Consider the following 26,603-nt stretch of genomic DNA (forward strand, 5'->3'; position numbering starts at 1 on the left):
TCTGTGTCTAAGAGCAGAGTTCATGATGGCCATCATAACTAAAACATCGTGGTTATGACATGAACCATCAGATACAATTTCATATATTAATTAAATAAATTATTTAACATAAGAGATATAAATGTGTCTATCTATCTATCTATCTATCTATCTATCTATCTATCTATCTATCTATCTATCTATCTATCTATCTATCTATCTATCTATCTATCTATCTATCTATCTATCTATCAACCCTAATCCTATTTGCTTCAAGAACTGCAAATCCCAGAAGGCGTCGCGGGGGCGTGTCGTCACGTGACCCAAGCAAGGTGTTTTCACATGAGAGCGCCGAGAGCAGAGGGCTCACAGAGGTCAGAGCTCAGAGAGTGCAGGCGGACCGCAGAGAGACACGCTCAGTTCATCTTCAGGAGGATGGAGGTGGAGAACCGACCCAACGGATTTGACTTCTCCAAACAGGACAAATTACTGAGCAGCGGTGAGTTTCTTGTGCTCGTGCACAGTTATGCGGTCTCAGATAAAAATTAAGACGCTTCAGTTAGTTTTGAATCTTATAATAGATTCATGAGGGCATAACTCGGACATAGTGTGTTTTGCTTTATTGTTTCTAAAAGTATCCTTTCCAGGTGTGTTATAAATAGTGTAGTCTACTTTTAGAGCTTTCTCAAAGGAATTATGTGCAGTGTTTATGCAATGTGTAATTTTACCCCTGTATTGAGTAAAATGTGATGAATGGACATCCAGAGCTGGAGTTAGGGGACAGTGAGGTCTTTTAAAGGGTTGCTGAGGAATGTTTTTTATATGCACGTCCGCGAGGAATCGTAAAAGATGAACTTTTGAACTTGAGCGAATCACCCTCGAGCGCCACAAAAACACGTCAGTGGCAACAAACAAGCAGCTGTAGCATTTTTAATCAGCGAAAATAAATCAATGAAGAGAAAAAAAAATCAGATTGTATGTAAAAAAAAAAGTAAAAATATATTTTTTATTGCATTTATTAATTAATTTACATCGTTTAGAATATTATTAATAATAATACATTAAATATAAACTTTTTGTTTTTGGAAAGATTAGGAGAGTAGTTATTTAATGCTTTTTTAAATTTTCAAATCTGGAAAAATATTTAAAGTTGAATATCTTTGCTCTGTTTACTAATTACTAATATAGGTTCTTTGTCTTAATCTATGATTCCACAATGGACCTATTTATGGGTCAGCTATTAATGTAATTTTTCCAAGGGGTTCCAGGACCTTCAATGTCTATAGTGATTATGGCCCTGGTAATATGGAAAATAATGTGAAATTTGCATGAAAAGGAAATGAATCTCCCTACTATGTAATTAATCACTGGTTTCTGCTGGTAAAGCGGACTCATGACTTCACCCTCTGGAAAGAGATGCGTCAGATGGACTGGTAATAAGAGAATGATTTAACATTACTGTCTGAAGACAATGAATGAATGTTGTTGGTGTAAATGCATGCATTTACTTAAAATTTCTATATGAATAATGTTGCATTTATTAGGTAAGGTCTACAAAAGTACTACACGTATGTATTTATTTATTTATTGCACTTTTTTGCATAATTTTTATTTAATCAGGCTGATTCAGTTTATATATATATATATATATATATATATATATATATATATATATATATATATATATATATATAAATTTTTTTTTTTTTTTTTTTTTTTTCGTGAAAAGCCCAAAGCTTTCAGTCCATGAAGGAGATGCACATACACTCTTAAGTTGACCAGCTTGTTTTTAGCGCACACAAAGGTTGCCAGGACTTTCAGATTTTACAGCTGCATTTCCAGCATCTGTTTGACACAGATATGTACACACACACACACACACATACAGCAATTGCGGACAACAAAAACACACATAAACACACACACATGTTGCTATAGAAACACTGGATTGTTCACTGCACATACCAAAATACAACTGTATAGTCAACAGCCTTGACCTTTCACTTCTGAGTGACCTTTCTCCTCTCACTGCCCTTACAGAGCAGAAAAAAAAGGAGATGCCGACATGTATGTGCTTTATATGCACATGCATTTAAATACATTTTTACTATAAAAAAGTAATTATTTTTTGATGATTTATATAAACTACTAGACTTTAAATTTCAAGCTGAAAAAAACAAAACTCAAATTTCCTTTACTGATCATACAATTACTGTGAAAGGGGGTTTGTGTGCGTGTGTGATTTAAAGATTTTACCTATAAGGTTGGTTGCCCTTCCCCCACAAAAAACAAACACACAAACACATCATAAATGCATAGAAGATAAACTTCCTGTCCTCCCACCCTCACAGGGATCATAAACCCCCCCGCCCCTGGCCATTCCATGACCCCTTGTTTTGACCCTCTTGTTGCCATAGAAACCTTGACGGACATGTCAAACAGGTAGATTTGTTCTGCCCCATGAGAGTTTTTGTTTTTCATTAATTTGGCCGTATAAATTGTGTTTTTAAAGCAGGAGACTATTATTGCATTATTGCAAGGGATAGTTCAGCCAAAATTGAAAATTCTTTTAAATCTCATGTCATTCCAAACCTGTATGACTTTTCTTTCTTCTTTGAAAGACTTATTTTGAAGAATATTTGTAAATAAACAGTTTAGGTTTCCATTGACTTCCATTGTGTGGACGAAAATAGGTTTGGAATGACATGAGGGTGAGTAAACATTTGAGGGAACATTGAGTTTTCATTTTTGGCTGGACTGTCCTTTTAAAGTTGTTGGAAATCTTTTAGGTTTCATTTTTATAGATAACATAACAAACATCTTAAAAAGATGCTTAACATCCCAGCTTAACATTTTCTCTTCTTTTCCATATTTGGACCAACTTTTATTTTGAATCGCTTCTAAAAAACCATGCAATAAATTGCTGCCAGGCAGGAATTAAATCTGATTCTATTGTAAATCAAGCAACTAGATTTTGAAATCTTGAAGCTAAAGAAAATGCAAGTGGTTGCTTCTGTGCAAAAGCATGCAAATGGTTCATAATAAATAGATGCAAAAAAAAAAAGCTTTTTTTTTTTCAAGCAAATCCTAATCCAGATTTTCAGTGTACATAATTCTTACATTTATGCCTGGATATGTGAGTGTAGATGACCACACATACTCATATGCACATTGTGATGAGCAGAGACCGGGGGGTCAGCTGGGATCTCATATCCTCGGATCTGAATGATGAAGCTTTGGAAAATGGAAAATAAATGGATATTCAGGTTACGTATCACCACTACATCTGTACAGCTCCCCTCCCGATCCCTCTTTCCTTCCATCAGCCAAGTGGAACAGAAGGCATCTGGGCAGCCTCATCCTTCTCTTCTGCAGACGGGGGGTGGGGTGTTGGTATGTGTGAGTGACTGTGCTTATACGCATATGCCTCTATACCGGTGTATATGCATGCCTGGACTGTGTGTGTGTGATTGTTGTCCTGTGTGAATACAGATGGTGCAGTGCAAGATCATGCAGAGTTTTTTTTCCGCTTACAACCTATTCCATTATTTTTTTCTTTATATTGTATTATTAAATTGTCATTTAAAAAATCTAAATACATTTTTTATAAAATAAATTGTGTATAAAATGTGAATTTATTAATATAAATATATTAGGTATTGTTTGTAAACACCATACATTTTCTATTATTAAATTTTAATTTCAATTGTAAATAAAATACACATTTTTTAATATATTAATTTTTTTTATAAATTTTTTTTTGTTAATGAACAAAAGGGAACTGGAGCTCTGCTGGTATCCCTTGTATCCTCTGATGCTCATGGAAGGGTAAACTGTTCATGAAAAGGAATTTGGAAAAAATCCAGGTCCAGGCACTCAGTAGTATGCAAAAGTTAAAAAGCCTTTATTGTTTAAAAGGGCTAAAGCATAAAACAACCAGCATCGGGGCGATACGCGTTGGTGCTTTATGCTTTAGTAGCCCTTTTAAACAATAAAGGCTTTTTAACTTTTGCATCCTACTGAGTGCCTGGACCTGGATTTTTTCCAAATTCTTTTTCATAAACTTTTGTTAATGTTGATATTTATTTTTTTCATAAATAAAAAATAAAAAATCCACTTGATGACATTAAACTGTCATTTAAATTGTATGTAAAGTACATATTTAGTTAATGTATTTAATATTGTTTATAAAAACATTTTATTTACCATCATTATATTAATATCACTAAATTGGATAAATTAAATTAAATTTTACAAATGTAATTTTATAAATATTTTCAGTGACCACAAAGTATTTGCAAACTTTAAAGGCACAAAATGTATGAATTGCATTGATTTAGATTGAAAATATCATTTTAAGTAGTATAAATTTAGAAAAAAAAGAGCCACTGTATATATAGCTGAAAAACACAGTTTGGTGAACCACTAATGGAAATTTAGCAGTATTTCTAGATTGAGAAGATCCAGCCCTAGATATCTTACCAGTTAAACATCATCCAGAAGTTAAATACTGTAACTTAATGTTCTGAGGAGGGTTGAGTGGGATGGAGAAAATGTATGGCACAGAAGGCAGACGGTGAGCATTCGCTACTGTAGCTCAGTGCCAATGGCCTACAGCCATCACAGATATTAGATTATCTTCAAGGAGCCTGCGGTTGGTGGAGTGTGTGTGTGTTCTGCTCCACCATATGCCATGGGTAGCTGGAGTGTGTGTGTGTGGAGCCCTGCGTGTGGCAGATCAAAAATCTGCAGATGTCATCGAGCCAAAGAGATTACACTCATACACACACACGTGGCACTTTCTGAAGAGGTCGCGGAGGTCACATCCTGAGGGACAGAAGTGAGAGGTCTGGGCAGATGGGTGTATGTGTGTATGAGAGGAAGATAGATAGAGAAAGTGTTGTTTTATGAAAGAGAGGAGGCTTTGTTTTAATGCGCTCTTGATGTTTTGTGTGGTATGAGGAACTGCTGTTCAACATTTAAGTGTGTCCATTGTAAGAACATTTTAATGTTCATTATAGCTTGGACCTCAATGAAGGAAACAATTTTAAACAAATTTAAAATTTGGTTAACCTAAACTAAAACTATTAAAAAATTACAAATAGTTTTAATTTGGTGTTAATTGAAATAAAAGAAAAATATATTCATTTATATAGAAAAACATTCTAAAACTGAAATTACATATAAATTAAGGCTAAATAAAAAAATTAAGAAATTAAAAATGATAAAATTAAATTAAAATTAATTAAAATCCAATTGAAAATATTAATAAATGTTATAATGATAAATAAATAATACTAAAACCTAAATAACATTAATTTCAAGTCAAAAACAGTAATAACTAGCATTTACCCAATGATTTCACTGTGATTTATATATTGTTTAATTGGAACAGTGTGAACAAAACCATTTACTAAAATGAGTCAGATTTTTGCGGTTTGTAAAAACTGCAAGCACGATAGATGTGAAAAAAAAAAATAAACATATAGAGACTATTTGTTGATAAGGACAAAAGGCTCATTACCAGATTCCAAAAGTTGTATCATTCATTCTTATGTCTTTTTAGATTTTTTTAAATCTCCTGTATAAATACAAACTTCCTAATGTCCTCTTTTTCTCTTCCCTTCATATCCTCTCACTCTTTCTCTCATCTGCAGGTTTTTATGAAGAGAACTCCCTTCAGGACGACACAGGTGAGGGAACTGTCTGTGCTTGATCTCCATGCTGACAACTACTCGTTTCTGTGCTTTGTGTCTCAAACTTTTTTTTTTTTTTTGATCTTAAGGAATAATTACGATTATATTGTGTGGTGCTCTTCTGTGTTTTTATATTTTTTAAAGCAGAGTTAGGGATAGTAAAAATTAACATTCTTAAAATGAACATAAATATGAACATTCATTCATCATTTACTTACCCTCATATTATTCCAAACCTGCATGAGTTTCTTTTACTCAGTTAAACACAAAGGATGATATTCTGAAGAATAGTAACCAAGCAGTTGCTGGTAGCCATTGACGTCCAAAGTATTTCTTCCTCTTTCTATGGAAGTCAATGGCAAAATATCTTCATGTTTAACAGAGGAAAAGAGCTTGTACACGTTTGGAACAGCTTGAGGGTGAGTAAATTATTAAAGAATGTTCCTTTTTTGGGTGAACTATCCCTTTAAGAATCAAATAAACTCAAATAAAGAGGGAATTAAAAAATATAATGTAATGTAAAATGTGACCAGTTGAGCATGTCAGAAAGCGCTCTCTCTCTCTCTCTCTCTCTCTCTCTCTCTCTCTCTCTCTCATTCTCCAAAGCTCTGGTGAAATTGCATCTTTTAGGGGTTAAATTAGTTCAAGAGCTTCTGATCTCATGTTGCCAGCAAATTCTTCTCTGATGCATGCATGTTATTGTAAAGCTGTACAAGTAAGGGTTAAACATTGTTAGAGAAAGAAAGCAGTTGATTTATGTGAGAAACCAATTAAGCCGTAAAGAGGCGGAAGAGCATTTCTGAAGCACACACACACACACACACACACACACACACACACACACACACACTGTACACACACATACTGGTGACATCACCTTCACTCCCTGTGGCAGTGAAGTCAATGTTAGTTCAGCAATCAGGCACCAATAACAAACAAAACTGTAGGCATCTGACTGGCTTAAAGTATTCTATATTTCAATATCATAATATTTAAAAAAAATATTTCACACAAAAATGAACATTTGCTGAAAATTTCCTCAACCTAGATACTGGCCAGGCCATCTAAGATGTTTGTCCATTAGAACAGATTTGGAGGAAATGCAGCATTACATCTTCTGCAGTGAATGGGTGCCGTCAGAATGAGTCTAAATAGCGGATAAAAACATAACAATAATCCACAAGTAATACACAAAACTCCAGTCCATCAATGAATGTCTTGTCAAGTGAAAAGGTGCGTGTTTGTAAGAAATAAATCCATCATTAAAAAAAGTGAAGTGACATACGGCCAAGTATGGTGACCCATACTCAGAATACATGCTCTGCATTTAACCCATTCAAAGTGCACACACAAAGCAGTGAACACACACCCGGAGCAGTGGGCAGCCATTTATGCTGTGGCGCCCGGGGAGCAGTTGGGGGTTCAATGCCTTGCTCAAGGGCACTTCAGTCGTGGTATTGCCGGGGCGAGACTCAAACCCACAACCTTAGGGTTAGGAGTCAAACTCTCTAACCATTAATACAAAACTGTCACTTCTGGCCAAAATATGAGTCCATAATACATAATAACACTTCGTCCTGTGAAAACTGTTTACGTTTGTAAAAGCTGCTTGATTTGTGCCCATTTCTCTCCTGATTCAGACAAGAAGACTTTTCCACTGGAGAAAGCAATATTATGGATAGAGGACTTTTTTGAAGTTAATAGCATTTTAATGATGGATTTGTTTCTTTACAAACATGCAGTTTTTAACTTAGCATGTTGTAAATTGATGTACTGGAGTCTATTTTAATTGAGGATTAATGTGATGTTTTTAATCAGCTGTTTGGACGATCATTCTGACGGCAACCATTCATTGCAGAGGATCCATTAGAGAGCAAGTGATGTAATGTTACATTTCTCCAAATCCGTTCTGACGAAGAGACAATTTTATCCACATTTTGCTTGGCCTGAGAGTGAGAAAATGTTCAGCTAATTTTTGGGGGAACTACTCCTGTAATATTATAATTAATATAGTAGTCATAAAATTAACATATTACACCACATAATTAATCAGTTTAGTCTCACTCTATGAAAATATCTGACCCCTGAACAAATATTTTAAACTCCAAGATAACTTTAATAAAAACCAACAGTACCACATTACTTACCTTACAATTTACACCATCCTGTGCTTGTTGAGTGAAAGTTTGAGAAGTTTATGCTGTTTTCTCAGCTAATTTGACATCTATAGGTCAGTATTTTTTCCGTTAATAGTTTTTTAGGTCTTAAGGTCACAAATGCAATGTCTGAAATGTCTTATCAGACGATGTTCCAGTGTTCCTACTGCAGTGTGCACTCATTGGTCAGTGAGTCGCTTGCATGTTAAACCCAACGACATCAATGAATGTATATCGCAGTCATGAAAATGAGATCAAGCAGTGTGTTAGGAGAGAATTGACATGTGTAGTATATGGTGATTTCAGGGCACAGCCAACGGTCGATGGTTTCTTATGCATCCAAACTCACCGACAGCGTTGAATGTTCCCAGAATGCACCAGGTGTGTCTTTTACATATCCCGACCGCAATGTTAAATATGCTGAATCTTATGTAGATTTATCTTTCGATTCAATGCATGTGTTAGATCACACTGGGATGTTGTATAATTATATGCTGATTGTTTTATATAATTACTATCATGTGCTCAGAAAAAGCACCTATTATTATTTCGAGGGAAATTATGTGGTTGTAATCATCTGCTATTGTATTCTGCTCTTTAGTGGTATTCATTTGAATTAGAAATGAGAAAGCGAGTCATACACCAAAGCACAGTTATACACTATTATCCTGTAAAAGAGTTGCTGCCATTTGAGAATGCTTGAGAAGCTTCTAATGCTACCAAATAACCAAAAACCATGTTTTATTTTATTGTTATTTGAATTACCATATAAATAGATTGGAGTGTAGTAGTCATTTCATACCATGGTATATATAAAAAAAAAAAACTTGATTTTCTTTGTGTACCATTATGTTCTTTGGAGCACCATTTAAATACCATGGTAAATGGATGTGAAAACAATTAAGTAGCTGGGTAAAAGTACCATGGTATTAGTATGTTTTTTGATCTATGTACCATGGTATGGTACATGGATATGATAATCATTCAGTACCATGGTATATAATATGGTGCCGTAATTTTATCACAATCCCATAATAGTTCTTGATGCAATACAGACAATGATTTCTTTTAATATAATAATTCGATTCTAATCAGCAATGCAGTCACTTGCATTTGCAGTCATTTTACATATGCAAAATCTGTTTAACTGGGTCAGTGTCAACAATGCATAAAACCAACTGAATCAGACAAAAGAGCAACTGAACTTACAATGAGAGATGGAGAAATCTACAAATACATTAAAAGAGAAAGCATAAGATATTCTTACCTTGACATATTTACCTTGAATCTCCAGTGTTGACACTAATCAGATAAACAAGACTAGCTGCTTGTCGTCTAAAGAGTTAAATGATAACTGGAGAAATGTCTGCTTCTTCTCTTTCTGGCATGAAGAAACTGCCATGCTAAACAAACATGCTGGATGAGGCACTACAGAGCGAGCATCCTCATTGTTAGCTTGCTGTATTTGAGATGAACTATATATGACCCAAAAGATGTGCCGCTACGAATTTGGACATGTGCATTAAGTGATGGATTTTGATTGGCTGAGATTCCTGATGCTCTGAAATTGAGCTCTCTGATTGGCTGGGGCTGAGGTCATTTGCATAGATGGAGAGAAAGACAAAAAAAGTCAAACAGAAAGAGGCGAGAGACTCTTGGGAATAATTGATGAAAGATATAGTGATCAAAGAGAATAGAGGAGATGTGGTAGATGGATATTTCGCCATCGGCAGTTATCATCTGCTTAATTCATACGGTTTGTTATGCTCTGCTTTCAGCTGGGAGCAAAAACACACATGTCTGAAAATAACAAAACATTTTTGTGAGGTTTTATCTTCTATGTCATCTATGTCAATCATTCTGGACACTCTAGGGGTGCATTTCCCACAATCCTCTTTGCATGTGGTGACCCTCTTGCACAACATGTGTTAACTAGGTCAATGCATGTACATAGGAACATATGAAGTTACCAGGCATATCTAAAACCCCATAAAATAGGACTGGAGCTCACAGACCAGTGATCTAGATGCTGGATCCAGTCACACCAGGTTCTTCTGCGGGTTTAAATCCTTCATTCTTTCAAATCAGAAGGAAGACTGATAAGTGACACTCCTCTGTGAAAATGACATTTACAGCAACAATACTATGTAGTGCACTTTTTGTGAGTACTTAATACAGAAATAATATACTTTAAAATATGAACAAGTGCAAATTTAAAGTGAAAGTTCACCCAAAATTAAAATTGTAATCATTTACTCTCCCTCAAGATTTTGAAAACCTTTGAGTTTTTCTTCTGTTAAACATAAAAGATGTTGTGAAGAATGTTGGTAACCAAACAGTTGATGGTAGCCACTGACTACAATGAAAAAGATACATGTATGCCATGTATTTAAAAAATATTTGTAATTATTACAGTATTTGTAATGATCAATTTACAGTTTAATCCATAACTATATCAAATATAATTAATTGTTATTTAAATGTAAAGTCAAATAACACATTACAGTTAAATTAAAAACCAAGTAATTAATTTTAGTAATTAATTTAGTAAATTCAGTCATTAATAGTCAATTAAATTATTCATTTTTTTTCACATGTGCTTTAATTTCAAGTGCATAGTTTGGTCAACAAGTCACAATAAGTGGACTTTAAAGCACAACAAAAGATTAAAACAATGTTTTAAAATGTACTTTTAAGTAAAACTTAATTTAAACGTACTTAAGTGGGTTAATAAACATAGTCATGGAAGTTTATTTGCTTAAGTACACATAACTTCACTTAAGTACACTTAAGTCGTCTTTAATTTAATTATTTAATTTATATTTGAAATTTTTCCTTTCTCTTTGGAGTGTTAAAAGCTCTTGGTGCATAAAGATCTGTAAAGTTGTAAAGACTCAAGTCTCAAAAAGAGATTTTCTGTATCAAAGTTAAAGGGTTAGTTCGCCCAAAAATGAAAATTATGTCATTAATAACTCACCCTTATGCTGTTCCAAACATGTAAGACCTCCTTTTATCTTCGGAACACAGTTAAAGATATTTTTATCTTTTTTAAATGTATATTGCTATTATCTTATTTAGCTATGTCCAACTTCAGATACTTTAAGACTAATGTTAACACCTGATCTGATCATTTTATTATTAACAATTTCCTCTAAAGCTGTTACTTCATATTTTCAGTGGTTTGGTACTCTCAGAGTGATATAAACAAGCTAGAAAGATAGCAAGAGACATTGTGATTTTTATTGCTTCTGAATGTAGGAGGCAGTAATACACACTGACAGATCTAGAACAGCACAGAATGACAGAGGGATGTTGTGAAATCAAGGGATATGTTGCTTCTGTTGGCATAGGCCAAGATGGGCCGGCATCATCATTACACGCTGACTGTGAAATGACTGTTCCTTCTGATCAGCAGAATCACATGTCTGTTCAGAGTAGAGTAGTAGATTACTGTATACTATATGCAGTAAGTATACTTTGTTTAAACTGCATGTGGAACAGTATGCATTATGCAATGATACACATTTGAAACACTCGTACACTACTTTGTTGGTGCATGAGCTAAAAAGTGCTATGAGCACATGCACTCTTAAGCCTACCAAGGTTGCATTTATTTGATCAAAATACATAAAAGATATTGTGAAATATTATTAACATGAGATTGGCTGTAACCGTGTGTTATATCCCATTTAACTATGTGCATATATAGCACATTGACTGGCTTGTTTATTAATAGATGATGCTGCTATGTATATCAGAAAAAATAGATAATTTCTAACCCTGTTTATTTTAAAAGTCTTAAATTCCTTGAAATCAAACATAAAACCAGTTAAGATGAAAACAAACTGCACTGGTCCAACTGCTGGTCTATAATATTCTCTCTCTCTCTCTCTCTCTCTCTCTCTCTCTCTCTCTCTCTCTCTATACAGTATTGTTCAAAATAATAGCAGTACAATGTGACTAACCAGAATAATCAAGGTTTTTCGTATATTTTTTTATTGCTACGTGGCAAACAAGTTACCAGTAGGTTCAGTAGATTCTCAGAAAACAAATGAGACCCAGCATTCATGATATGCACGCTCTTAAGGCTGTGCAATTGGGCAATTAGTTGAATTAGTTGAAAGGGATGTGTTCAAAAAAATAGCAGTGTGGGATTCAATCACTGAGGTCATCAATTTTGTGAAGAAACAGGTGTAAATCAGGTGGCCCCTATTTAAGGATGAAGCCAACACTTGTTGAACATGCATTTGAAAGCTGAGGAAAATGGGTCGTTCAAGACATTGTTCAGAAGAACAGCGTACTTTGATTAAAAAGTTGATTAGAGGGGGAAAACCTATAAAGAGGTGCAAAAAATGATAGGCTGTTCAGCTAAAATGATCTCCAATGCCTTAAAATGGAGAGCAAAACCAGAGAGACGTGGAAGAAAACGGAAGACAACCATCAAAATGGATAGAAGAATAACCAGAATGGCAAAGGCTCAGCCAATGATCACCTCCAGGATGATCAAAGACAGTCTGGAGTTACCTGTAAGTACTGTGACAGTTAGAAGACGTCTGTGTGAAGCTAATCTATTTTCAAGAATCCCCCGCAAAGTCCCTCTGTTAAAAAAAGGCATATGCAGAAGAGGTTACAATTTGCCAAAGAACACATCAACTGGCCTAAAGAGAAATGGAGGAACATTTTGTGGACTGATGAGAGTAAAATTGTTATTTTTGGGTCCAAGGGCCACAGGCAGTTTGTGAGACGACCCCCAAACTCTGAATTCAAGCCACAGTACACAGTGAAGACAGTGAAGCATGGAGGTGCAAGCATCATGATATGGGCATGTTTCTCCTACTATGGTGTTGGGCCTATTTATGGCATACCAGGGACCATGGATCAGTTTGCATATGTTAAAATACTTGAAGAGGTCATGTTGCCCTATGCTGAAGAGGACATGCCCTTGAAATGGTTGTTTCAACAAGACAATGACCCAAAACACACTAGTAAACTGGCAAAGTCTTGGTTCCAAACCAACAAAATTAATGTTATGGAGTGGCCAGCCCAATCTCCAGACCTTAATCCAATTGAGAACTTGTGGGGTGATATCAAAAATGCTGTTTCTGAAGCAAAACCAAGAAATGTGAATGAATTGTGGAATGTTGTTAAAGAATCATGGAGTGGAATAACAGCTGAGAGGTGCCACAAGTTGGTTGACTCCATGCCACACAGATGTCAAGCAGTTTTAAAAAACTGTGGTCATACAACTAAATATTAGTTTAGTGATTCACAGGATTGCTAAATCCCAGAAAAAAAAAATGTTTGTACAAAATAGTTTTGAGTTTGTACAGTCAAAGGTAGACACTGCTATTTTTTTGAACACACCCCTTTCAACTAATTGCCCAATTGCACAGCCTTAAGAGCTTGCATATCATGAATGCTGGGTCTTGTTTGTTTTCTGACAATCTACTGAACATACTGGTAACTTGTTTGCCATGTAGCAATAAAAAATATACTAAAAACCTTGATTATTCTGGTTAGTCACATTGTACTGCTATTATTTTGAACAATACTGTATATATATATATATATATATATATATATATATATATATATATAAATTTGCATACTGTATGCTGATTGTAGTATGCAAACTTTGAACAATGATATGGTTAATTTCATATTATTATTATTTGCATTTAAAATGGTTTTGTTCTCCATGCTGTCTGAGTCTGATCAGACCTTTGACTGATTTCTGGAATGCAACCCACCACTTTTATTTTATTATTTCTACCTCTTTTTTTTGTGGCATTAAGACAATTAATCCCTTTTTTTTAGCATGTGGGCATGTGGGCAACGGTTTTATTTAGGTATCGGACAAATTAGATGGAGTGAGAGAGAGCGGATGTGTGTCAATTTTAAAAATGTGTGTTCCATAGTTGGCGTTGGCTATAAAGTTTGACCTGGGTTTGACCCAATCCACACAATACTGTGCCCTTACATCACACAGCCTTCTTGAGGGTTGTAAAATGGCTCTAGAGTTCAGGGTTAGGTTGAGTGCTTTCCATACCAGTTTATGACACTCAGGCTTTTAGGAGACCTTTTCGTGACCCCGACACTCACCTGCTCCCTCTACAGTTCACCGGCATTCTTGAGAAACCAATGTCTGCCAAGTTTAGCTGATTAATTTCTGTGCATCAGTTTATCTAGGCATTCAAAACTATAGATTGATTTGGAATAAAAATTGCTAAAGGTTGTACGTAGAATTGTACATATTTTTGGAAAATTGAACTACTGAATATCAGTCAAACTGTGAGACTGTGATATTGTTTAAATATAGATTTCATTCAGTTGTCTCACTTTCTAACGTGTCCCATCGCCGCTCCTGTGTCTGTGGTTTGTAGTGAATCTGGGTCACGCTGCATGATGCTGTAAGTCATCTCAAACCCACAGCGAGACAGGAGAAGATTCCTGGCGCGTGTGCGGGTCGCTTTATTTGTGTAATCCTGCTCTCTGTTGCATTGAGATTTAGATAAGAACTTTTAGGTCTTTATTTAACTTTATAAATTTGAGATTAGAATGATTTCATCAGCTCCGTAAACCTAGATTAACCTACTGTCAGACGTCACAGAGATAGCAGTGTGTGTCATTCTTTCACTATGTGAAAATATAATTGTTTTTTCTTTTATAAATATATTTATAAAATCAGTGTATTAACGTATCTGATTTGAAGACATACCTTACCTATGACTTCTGTTGTTTTTATACAAAGCTGATAATAATTAATATGGACCTCCCTTTAATTTTTGAAAATGAGGCCTCACTCTTTGATTTGTGTGTACTTAAATGACATCTCTTTCTTACTCTGTAGAAGACGGTGGTGAGCGCTGGTGTCTGATCTGTGGGGACCGGGCATCCGGGCTGCACTATGGCATTATTTCCTGTGAGGGGTGTAAGGGCTTCTTCAAACGCAGTATTTGCAACAAGCGCATCTACCGCTGCAACAGGGACAAGAACTGCCAGATGTCCCGCAAGCAACGCAACCGCTGTCAATACTGCAGACTGCAGAAATGCCTTCAGATGGGAATGAACCGCAAGGGTGAGAGAAACACGAGCAACACACACACACACACACACAGGTAATAATGATTCAAACCAGAAGATTGTGTCCTGCAGTGATGGAGTACTCGAGTCCTGGACTCGGACTCGAGTCCGACTCGAGTCACTATTCTTTGGACTCGAGTCCGACTCGACACTCCATTCTCTGGACTCGTGACTGGACTTGGAGTCGAGTCACCAACTGTCGAGTCCAAGTCGAGTCTCAGTGTTCGAGTCCGAGTCCAAGTCCGAGTCACCAAAGAAGAGTCCGAGTCGAGTCCAAGTCGAGTCCCCATTACCAGAGTTCGAGTCCGAGTCGAGTCTCGAGTCCCGTATTGGAATTTTTTTTTTTTTTTTTTTTGAGGAAACAATAGAAACCTGAGTTGGTAGGCATTGAAGTCCAATTTATGAAGAAAAAATCCTGAAATGTTTTCCTTAAAAAACAAAAATTAAAGAAAAAACGGATAATCTGGATGGCATTGGGAGGAGTAAATGATTAGGACATTTTCATTTTTGTGTGAACTAATCCTTTAACACTGTATTACAGAAATACACTCGGTGAAAAAAGAAACAAGCATTTTCAGGACACTGTATTTTAAAGATACTTAAAACATAAAAATCAATACGACATGCCGAGAGAGAGAGAGAGAGAGAGAGAGAGAGCGTTTGTGTGTGAGTGACCGAGTGATTTAGCCTGAGTATGCGCGCTCATAATGGAAGCAACGCGCTCGTTTTTTCCAGGCGCGTCCGCACAGCATCGAGTTAAAAACATCTAAACTTTTCAGAATGCGCAAGCAATCAGGACACTTAAATCAGCTGTGCTTAAGAAATAAAGTGGCAAACCTATTTAAATCATGGATGTTATTATTATTATTGAAATGAAAATTAGATTAAAAATTAAACATTCATTAACTAAAAAGATATCATAATATATGCATAATAATAATAATAATAATAGAATTTAAAAATAACAATGTAATATTATTTCTATTTATTTCTAATTCTAGTTTATTATTAAAAACAATATAATTTATGTATAAATGAAAACGTTATTTTGTAAATAAAAACATATTTTAATTATCATTAACATAATCTAAAAGAAAATAACCATGATTTAATTTCAGTTCAAGTTTTCGATGCTTAAAATATTATAAAACTTTAGATCTTTTAAACCTTGGCTATTAATTGGCTAAAACATCCTTTTATCTTCTGGTTTGGCCTTGTTTTTTCTTATCTTTACCTGTGTAATTTTCTTTTTCTTTCACTTTTTCACACACATCCATTCAGAATTACAATTTCACCCTAATTATGCAGCACGTCTTTTGTATAAACACAAAAACATAATTTTCAAGGATTATGCACTTTTTATAATTTATTTACATCTTAACTCTGTCCATCTCATCTGCTCTTTGATGCTTAGAAGCAGATATCAGATTTTTCTTCTATGTGAAGAGATATAGATCAGGGTTTGATTGGGCATGCCTGAAGAAAAAAACGCACAGAAATCAGATAGTAGATCTGGGTTGTGATGCTGATAACAGATGATTTCTTGGTCCAGAGCATGCTGTACCTTTCTTGGCAAAACTCTCGCTCACACACATATAAACATATAAATAATACACATTTTCTAGGCTTTAGCCTACGACACTGCTGATTGTACTTGCCTGCGGTTTACACCAGAGGGAGCTGTTGCTATTTAATTCTCGATCAGCCACCAACTTCCTTCTTCATCTCCCTGGCAATATTTGATTTGCAATAATAGCAATAATAATTACTTATGCTGTATAATGCATTACATTTAGGTATACCAATGCGGGTAATTTCTAAATAAATAAATTTTATGTAAAAACAAAATTAATAAAATAAAATATCTTAAATTTTTGTGGCTCCATTGAGAAAGATTGATTGATATTGCTGGTTAATTTGTCAAATTGAACATACAACAACATATTGAGATAATTACATTGTTGCATATAATATTTGAGATGTGATCGTATTGTTTCTGGAAAATAATGATAAATCGTCCAGTATTTAATACAAAAAAACTCGCTGAAATAGTATGCAGTCCAAAACATAACATTTTGATCTCTTTTTCAGCAATCCGAGAAGACGGGATGCCAGGAGGGAGAAACAAAATGATTGGGCCTGTACAGGTACGATTTTTTCTCGTATCTATATTTTTAGGGCAAATTAGTCCCCAGAAGTGACCTAAATCTGATAAAAACACTATTTTGAGACAATTTTAAGTAAGTTTTTAATAAGGTATGTGGGATATCCTTATTTAGACATTTAAGCTAAAATTAAGCTTCCACAAAGGTATTACATAACACATCTGTTTTCAGCTATCTTGAACATCGAATCAGCATATTAGAATGATTTCTGAAGGATCATGTGACACTGAAGATTGAAGTAATGGTGCTGAAAATTCAGCTTTTGCATCACAGGAATACATTACATTTTAAAATATATTCAAATAGAAAAGAGTTCTTTTAAATGGCAATACCATTTCACAATAGTATTGTATTTGTATTCATTTAAAAGCAGCCTCGGAGAGAATTCTTTAAAAAACATTAAAAAAAAATCTTACCGACCCCAAACCTGTAGTGAATGTGTGAATTAAAGCTGATGTGCTTCTCGCCGCCGGGTACTATTGCTTGCGTCTCATCTTTGTGTTTCCTCTGAGAGCTGAGTGAGATTCTGAAGGCCACGAATGGAGCAGATCGATTGTTCTTTGATACAAACAGAAACCCTCTCCTTCTCTCTCTCTCTCTCTCTCTTTATTAGTATGTATACAGCATATAAATCTATAGAGCATGTGAACGAGATGCACAGTGTGTGTTTGTGTCTCGGCGTCCTTGTTATATGCACTAAAGTGTTTATTAGCCTTGTCGCTCATTTTTATTTCTCTCATTCTAGCATGAGTTCAGTCATTCGTTTACATCTCGCTCTGTTTAAAAACACAAAAGACGAATCTATCGCTTTCAGTCCGAACCGGATGACAGTCGAGGAGGGGCACAAGATAAGCAAGTTTGTTTGGAACCGAGTGTCTATCCAAGCACCCCGTGTCACTATTGATTTAGTCTTATTATTGATGGAAATAAAACAGATAAATACAAGTACATTCTCGTCAACAATTTCAGCTTATTCACAACAAACCGCTCTGTATTGACCGATCTCAATCCTTTATTTCCCAGCGGCGTTCTGCTCGCTGTGGATGGCATGCATTCATCACTGATTCTCTCTGTTTCTCTCTGTGTAGATCTCGCTGGAGGAGATCGAACGAATCATGTCTGGCCAGGAGTTTAAAGAAGGAGCTGAACTATCAGACGTGTGGAGCCACAGCTACAGTAACCACAGTTCACCTGGCAACAGTATCTCAGATGGCGGTCAGACCTTATCTTTTTCCCAGCTGTCAACCAGGTGTGACCCGAATGAGATGTTCGAGCGCTTTTACACACAGACACACTGACCTGCGTCTGTCCTTTTCATGTGCAGGGACAAATGGCTTTGATTAAACTGAATTAGGAGATGTTTGTGTTGTGGAACAAACAACATACTACACACATGAGCAAAAAGTGGAAATTGATGTTATTAATGTTTTTTGATTCATTGATTTATTTTGTATGATACAGTAAAGACATTTTTTTTTTCATAATCTTTCATATGCTATTTTTACTGTTGAATTTTTTTTTTTTTTTTTTTTCATATTGTGCATGTTGTCCCAATGACAAATTTTTCCATAATCTTTCATGTGCTATTTTTACTGTTTTATTTTTTTTAACCGTTTTATTTTTTTTCATATATTGAGCAAAGACAATTTTTTTTACACGCGTACTACAACAAACAGAATCAGGGAGTTCAATCAACAAAGAAACACTCAAAGATTTACTATCACAAATGATAAAAAAAAAAAAAAAGTTTTTGTTATTTTTTATTACCAAATATAATCTTTGTTCCACCTCTAAAACGACTTTCCTTTTCTTTCCATAAATAGACACTTTTCACCATCTGGTCAGTTCCTAATGGATGAAATGTTATAGATTATCGTTTTTACTTTTAAATATTTGACAGAATTTAAAATTAGAGTTATGATCGTTACTTAAAAACTAAAAGAAAAGTTTACTTTATTTAAAAGTTAACTGAAATAAAATATTGAATACTTTAAATTATTTTTTGTCATCTAGTTGCCAAGGCAACATTTCCCATTTCTGTTTAGTTGACGTTGATGTACTAAAATAACTAAAACTAATAAATTAATTTAAAACATAATAAATTATATATATATATATATAAAATATTTTTTATAAATGTATAAATTTTATAAAATTAATAAAAATTATAAATTAGTAAAAACAAATAAAATTAAAGAAAATAAACTAAAAAAGAGAAAATTTTAAAATAAAACCTAATTCATAATATTAACAAAACCTATAATAGTATAACAATGATACTAAAATTACACTGTTGCAAATGATATTTCATATTGACTTTTGGCTTTTATATCAGATTCCATGTATATGCTAAGATTGCTTTTGTCATACAATGACATGTATGATGTATAATTTCCTTTCTTGTTCTCTCTGCAGCCGTTCTGTGGATGTGAGCACATACCCTGTGTCCTGTAGAGATCAGTGCAGCGGTCCAAAGCTGACACACTCTTTCCTGTTGTGTAAATATCCTTTACCGCCCTCTACTGACAGCAGCCTGAAAACGCAATCACACACACTGTCAGCCCAGCTCCTCGCCGCTGAAGATCTCACACCTCTCACTACACCCATGGTCATAGAAGAGGGGTAAGACTTGTTCCATTTCAATTCTATATTACCCAGCTTTCAACACATAATGGAAACTGTTTTCATTGTTCTTTTAATTGGGCATTCACATATGAAGTCTTACAGACACTAAAGCGAAACCAGCTTGTTTAACTCTAAGGTTCTGTCATTTATTCAGGTATAACGTGACTCAGTCGGAGCTGTTGGCTCTGCTGTGCCGTATAGCTGATGAGCTGTTATTCAGACAGATCATCTGGCTGAAGCGTTTACCCTTCTACAGCAATCTGTCCATCAAAGACTGCACTCGTTTACTGGGGGCTTCCTGGCATCAGCTCATCCTGCTCTCCTCACTCACTGTGCACAGCGGACAGATACTGGGAGAACTGGCTAACATCACACACCAGTACACACCGTCCAACCTAACACTTCAGGGGTGAGCTAAATGTGTATGAACAGTAGTGATCTGTAATGCACGGGAACTCCACCCACTGTAAAATCTCATTGGTCCAAAATATCTATGAACGTATACATGTGTGTATGCAGGTTTGGTGAGGATGCCATGGAGGTCATGGAGAGTTTAAATTTTCTCTTCCGTAAGTTTCATCACCTAAATATCAGCAGTGAGGAGTACAGCTGCTTAAAGACCATCACCCTGCTCAATCAAGGTAATACGCACATTACACTAACCTTGATTTACACTGATCTTTGTGGTAATAGCAGATGTGTGTAATTCGAGCGTGTGTGTGTTGTAGATAAGGCAGGTTTGTGCAACACGTCCACACTGGAACAGTTGAGTGAACGTTACTGGTCCGTGTGTCGTGACCTGACCGAACGACTCCACCCTCGTCGACCCAAACGCTTCTCTGACATCATCACCTGCCTCTCCGAGATACGCCTCACCTCAGGTGTGTATCTGTATAATACTAGAGGGAAATTGCAGGAAAGAGTGAACGAATTCAAAAAGATACATTTTTTCTTAAATTGTTCAAAAGTTTGGGGTCCGTATAAATTTGTAAAATGATTGAGTAGGATATATATAGAAATTAATACTTTGATTCAGCAAGGATGCATTAAATTGACTGGAGAAATGCTGTAAATGCAACTTTGCATCACAGAAGTAAATTACATTTTAAAATATATTCAAATAGAAAATGTTTTTTTTTTTTTTTTACACTGCAATAATTTTCCACAGTATTACTGTTTTTAAAATAGATGCAGCCCTGGTGAGCATAAATATAAATAAATCTTACAAAATGTTTGAACAGTGGTGTGTTTTAAAGCTACAGTACACTCAACACAACCTCATTTTATTCCAAATCTTTGTGACGGTCAGCAGCATACATAATAATATTCACAGCGTATTTCCAGCATTTAGTGGAAAACCTAAAGACAGTTCAAAAACATTTTTAGCTCCAAAGTAGTTTTATCCAAAAATCACTGCAGCACAATATTTCAGACTTGATGTGAAATATTTCATAGACTTATTGTTTCCTATTTAAAATCTTGTTGCGGATCTACTTCATGATACTACATGAATACACAGTTTGAATATACAACAATTAGCCAATCAAAATGTAGCTCTGCTAACTATGTCCTTATTGGTTATAGGTAAGATGATGGCCGTTCCACTGGAGCAGCTCCCACTGCTGTTTAAGGCGGTACTGTACTCCTGCTCAACCAATCAAAACCCTAGGCTAGCCAACAGCTCCACCTCCAAGACATAAGCCATGACTCCAACTTGCTGTTTTAGTTTTTTCCCCCAAATGTATTTATTACATGACAAAGTTGAATGTAAAACTCTTGACAGATTCGTGTGTGATTTCGAAGTGCACCAAATGTGGCGTTTAACCAAATTGGATTTCAAAGACGCCTGTAAAGATTACCTCAGGAACATGGCTTTTGAAAGAAAAAGCCTTTGGAAAACCACAAACTCTTTGACCGTTGTGTTAATGATCAAAAATGAAAAGAAAAAAATAAATGAACGCACCGCAAGCCATTGTTGAATAAAGCAGCCTCTAGTTATGATATGAAATGTCCTTGTGTTAAAGGATGTCCCTGATAAAATAGTGAAGGTGCTGAATTTCATTTAAAAACAACGTTTCTTATTCAGATGATAGCTACATTTGAGCTATAGAGATTTAAATAGTCCGAATGATCATCCGCAGATCACAAGTTTGAGTACCAAAGCTGAGTGTGCCACAGTATACATGCTGTTGACCATAATTTTTTCAGGATGGAGACTCCCGGTAATGTTTGAGCCAGTCGCCGGGGTAGTGAAATGCAATAAGCACACTCTTTATCCCAAAATAGTGTGTGTGTGTGTGTTACATGTGTGATTTCCTCTCTCACGTGTCTTCAAGGAAGTGTGAATGTTTGAACAGGGTTTATGTGTTTGTATTTCGCCGTAGTTGTAGTTTTGTTGGAAACATAATTCCTTTATTCCTGTTTTTGAACATGTTATTAAGTGTTTTGCCTGTTACCAGAGGAGCCATTTCTCAGGAAGGCCAGAGGGTTGAGTTTAATGAAACCTCTCCGTGTTGTACAGAGGAACATTCCAAATATTACTAAACATTGGAGGAATTTCATGTGGTCTTAACCTTCCATTCCTTCTCTGAAAGTTTACATTTCTGTTTTTGCCACAGCAGCAGACAATGAGAGAGTAGAGTATAGCAACACACGCGAGGGTCGCTCTGATAGATAGCAGAGAAGGGGGGTAATCATTTTCTTTGTGCGTGCTATGTTTTTCTCTGTTTTTTACCATCTGAGGCCTTGAAGTGCATCTGTAGTTGATGACATAAAGACCGTGGCGGCAAACGGACTGCATCGCTCAGCTGTCTGTCCTTCTGTTGATATTCTTTGTTCGTCTGTTTAGCATCATATTTTTCTTCTTTGCATTTGAATGTTTACAGCATTTTAAATTACATTGTACTTATTTTTGTTTCATAAAGGCAGCGTGAAAAACATGTCTCTGTGTGTTGATTTATCATCAGTGTCTCTTGTGTGGTCTTCTCTACGGTGCTCTATTATATGTTTTCCTGGTTCTTAGGTCTTGTAGGTCCAGACTAATTTGCTCTATGACTGTGGCCATCTATGTGCTAAATGTTGACCAATTTCTCTAGCCCAGTGGTTCCCAACCTTTTTCAACTCACGGCCCACACAACCAATCACATATGTTTCCGCGCCCACTGCAAAAAAAAATTAACTGACCCTGCTATTGTTGGGTTTATAACTTAGTAATCAGAAGCTAGATTGTTAACTGTATTTATTGAATGAACTAGGGCTGTGTGATATGGACAAAAAAAGAGAAAAAAAACCTATCGCGATTTCTTTGATCAATTCTGCTATTTCGATTTTAATTGCAATTTTGACGCACCCAGATGCTTTACAGTCATAAATGTATTCAGGATGAATTTGAAACATATTTCCAAAGGTACTGACATACTGACATGCAGTCAGGGGGGAACATGTTGACAACCATTAATGCATGCTTGAATTTTTTGTTCTGTAGCATATGTAGCAAAACTATAAATTGGTGGTTTATTCTTAAACCAATCAGTGAGCTCAAATAGTGGAATCAAAGTTACAGTTGAATATTTATTTTTATATAATTTTTTATTTAATTATATATATGAAATGATGTTATTATGTTATTACTTGGACATTTTTACATATATTAACAATATTATTATTACTCTTAATAGTAATTGGCGGCCCACCGCGACCCACTAGGGGGCTGCGGCCCACAGGTTGAGTAACCCCAGAGTGCAGTCTGGACGATGGGGCGGGGCGACACTTCGAGGCGGAGCGACACGTGTCGCCCCGCCCATATTTGTTTTCCCCGCCTTTGACATTTTCCTCCGAGCCAGCAGGGGGCAGTTTGCGTTGAAACAAACAGAACGGTGGCAACTACAGCAGCAGAGTAATAACGCTATTCCGTTGATTGCTTGAGGTGAGTAAAAGTGGTTGTGTAAATATCTTATAATATGAAATGCGATGTTCGATCATTTATTTATCCATGGTACGTTCAATTTGAATAATTATTGTTAATAATTGTTATAAATTGCTCATTTTATTGTTCTTTGTGGATTGTAACAGTACACTCTGTACATGGCTTTAGTTCATATGTTCGATTTTACAGAGGTATGGCATCACATTTGTCAAGTTATTTGAACAGACATGCATGATTTTTGTGTGTATATTATTATTATTATTATTTTTCAGGATGACATGATCAGGAGGTGGTGGTGTTCTGTTCTCCTGGACAGCTTTACTCCGCAAATGTATGTAGCTGTTTGAATGTTGCTACATGAAACATTACTCTGTACTATATCTAGCAATATACCTACCTCTTGACATTTGTTCTTTTAGAGCTCATCCACTGAGGGGAGGAACTTCACCATTCACCATGTCTTCAGGCAGAGTCCAGCAAAGCAGGTTATTACATTCATTAAGAACTAATAATTGCATTATGTGTGTACATGCAGAGGTATTTTAGTTATTACAGCTACATAGTTGTTCAGATATGAAATTGGGATTATGTACAAGTACTATATTGGTCAGCACTGTGGATTATTTAATATATAACTATCAGTTAACATCAGCATCAAGGACATTTAAAAACATTTCAGCTTAATTCATTTTAAGACAGCAGCAAGTTTTTTAAATAACTTCTGTTTGCGATCTAATGTGGATTTTGTTCACCATATAAGACAGAAATATTTATATTCAATGTAAAAGATCTTCATGTGGATCGTGCATACAAATATATACAAATATCTCACTGGATTATTACAATTAATGGCAAAATGAATGTGTGGAAATGTAAACTAATATATCCTACTGACACACAACAGCAAAAGATATAAATAATTGGCTTAAAACAGTTTTTTTCAATGTGAAAATACTAACATGCTTAATACTTCTGCACAGTACTCTATATATTAACATTTTATTAGTGTTATTATAAAAGAATGAGTATGCAGTTGTGACAACAATCTATAGAGTTTTTAATGAGAGTTTGTTTAAAGCAAGGTTGTCTGTATTCAGTGTTTATATAATGTTTAATAACTTTTATATACATGTATAAATACACCTATGTATGTTTTTGATTCAACAGCTTCCACTGGAAATCCTCAGGGAAGTTATTTTGTCGGCGGGTGACTCTGCATATTTGACACTTTCTCTGGTTTGCAGATGGTTTAGGGTTGTGCTCCGAAGTTTTTCGGAAAGCGGCACAGTTCGCCTGGCTAGAGAGTAAGATTTCCCCGTTTAATGCTCGTTCTCCAATTGAATTTTGTAGTAGAAGGCTGTTAAACTTTTTTTGTATTATTATTATTATCTTTCATGTATTTTGTCTTTACACTATAAGTTGTGGCCAACTGGAAGAACTGTCCTCCTGTCTCCTGACCGGAACGAGTTCAGACGGATGTACTGCATCAGGGAATGCTTGCAGTGCAGAGCCCTTTTCAAGTTTAACCCACCAGGGTACAGGGAAGAGACCGGCGTGGTGATCTTCTGGGCTTTTGTTTACACAGGATTTTGTTCCAAGGACTGTTTTTTTTTTTTTTTTTTTTTTTTTTGCGGCATGAAACACATTTGTGTGTTAAGTTCATTGAAGGGAAATAACTGGTTTTGATTATTAATTGATGTAATTTAAAGTTAAACTTTGCACTGTATAATGTTTTAATAAAAAAGCTATGGAAAACACGAGCATGACAACAGGTTTCAGTCATTTACATCAGTCTATCATTCTTTAAGGTTTCTCATATTTGATGATAACATAATTTGCTATGCATTGCTCATAATGAATTATTTATTAAGTTGTGACAGGATTGTGAGGATTAATGAGGTTTTCAGTAGTGCAGTTCAGAAAACAAATAACAGAAAGTAACAAGTGTTTTTGGGCAAGTTCTTTAGAACCTGTATAGTTCCTTCCTTGCAAAAAGTAACCATGGATTTATTGTAGTAAAAATATTTGTTGGCACATTAATTACTGTGAGCTGTAATTATAAAAACACCATAGTTTTACTATAGTTACTGTAGCAGAGCCATGGTAAATTTTCTTAGGGGCCAAGGGAATGTTCAGAATATTATTGGTGACGTTCAGAGACTGGTGACAATTTGTTACACACACGACACACACACACACACACACACATATATATGTATGTATATATTATTTGAATATATAAATCAAGGTACTCCATGACTATCTACATAACCATACTTCGCATAATATTGCCGTGTCATTTTCAAACCAGCGAGTAATGCCGAGGTAGCGTCTACACTACAGCCATTGAGGGAGTACACCATTTATTTTTATTCTGTTCGTCGTAATCCAAAACTCTTTGTATTTATACGGGATGTTATGGAAATGCAACAATAAATGCAAAAACACAACATGTATATTCACTTTTTAATTTATATTAAAAGTTTATTCATCTTAGTGTCTACTTCCGCATTCCAATCCTGCTAATAGCGTCATAATTCTCTATACCAATAAGCTGTAAAATCGTCACTCATCTGTACACCAATAAGCTCATCTGAATCATAAACCAATAACCGCTGAGGTGGGCGGGGCGACACGTGTCGCTCCGCCCCAATGTGTCGCCCCGCCCCATCGTCCAGACTGCACTCTGGGATACTTGCACAGGTTGAAAACCACTGCTCTAGTCTATATACACATGATTTACATTCAGTGGGTCTCATTCATGAAACATTCGTAAATATACGAGTATATATCTGAGTGATTTGCGCGTAAAGAGAACTTTCCGAAAACTCTTCTCCTGATTCACAAAAACTTCGTAAACGTCAGATTTGATAGTGAAATGTGTGTGTATGTTAATGAATTCCAATCAGTCGTAAATGGGACGCGCGTGCACGCTCACTCTCAATTACCATAAATCCTGCCTATTAAATCCGAC

General features: G+C 35.4%; 1 protein-coding gene and 1 long non-coding RNA gene across 2 annotated transcripts; both read left to right on the forward strand.

The window, feature by feature from the left end:
• The first annotated feature begins 306 nt into the window (after positions 1 to 306).
• On the forward strand, positions 307 to 22,643 carry LOC127941329 (nuclear receptor subfamily 6 group A member 1-B). Its single transcript, XM_052536273.1, has 10 exons — positions 307 to 478; positions 5,637 to 5,672; positions 14,682 to 14,909; positions 17,006 to 17,061; positions 18,168 to 18,328; positions 19,495 to 19,701; positions 19,859 to 20,113; positions 20,224 to 20,345; positions 20,433 to 20,585; positions 21,289 to 22,643. The coding sequence occupies exons 1-10, from the start codon at positions 322 to 324 to the stop codon at positions 21,402 to 21,404; spliced, it is 1,491 nt and encodes a 496-aa protein (XP_052392233.1). The 5' UTR covers positions 307 to 321; the 3' UTR covers positions 21,405 to 22,643.
• A 785-nt stretch (positions 22,644 to 23,428) lies between these two features.
• LOC127942086 (uncharacterized) lies at positions 23,429 to 25,387 on the forward strand. Its single transcript, XR_008149257.1, has 4 exons — positions 23,429 to 23,960; positions 24,049 to 24,114; positions 24,797 to 24,933; positions 25,049 to 25,387. It is a non-coding gene; the product is annotated as an uncharacterized LOC127942086 (long non-coding RNA).
• Positions 25,388 to 26,603: the final 1,216 nt, after the last annotated feature.

The sequence above is a fragment of the Carassius gibelio genome, chromosome A21 (assembly GCF_023724105.1).
Source record: "Carassius gibelio isolate Cgi1373 ecotype wild population from Czech Republic chromosome A21, carGib1.2-hapl.c, whole genome shotgun sequence".
NCBI lineage: Eukaryota > Metazoa > Chordata > Actinopteri > Cypriniformes > Cyprinidae > Carassius > Carassius gibelio.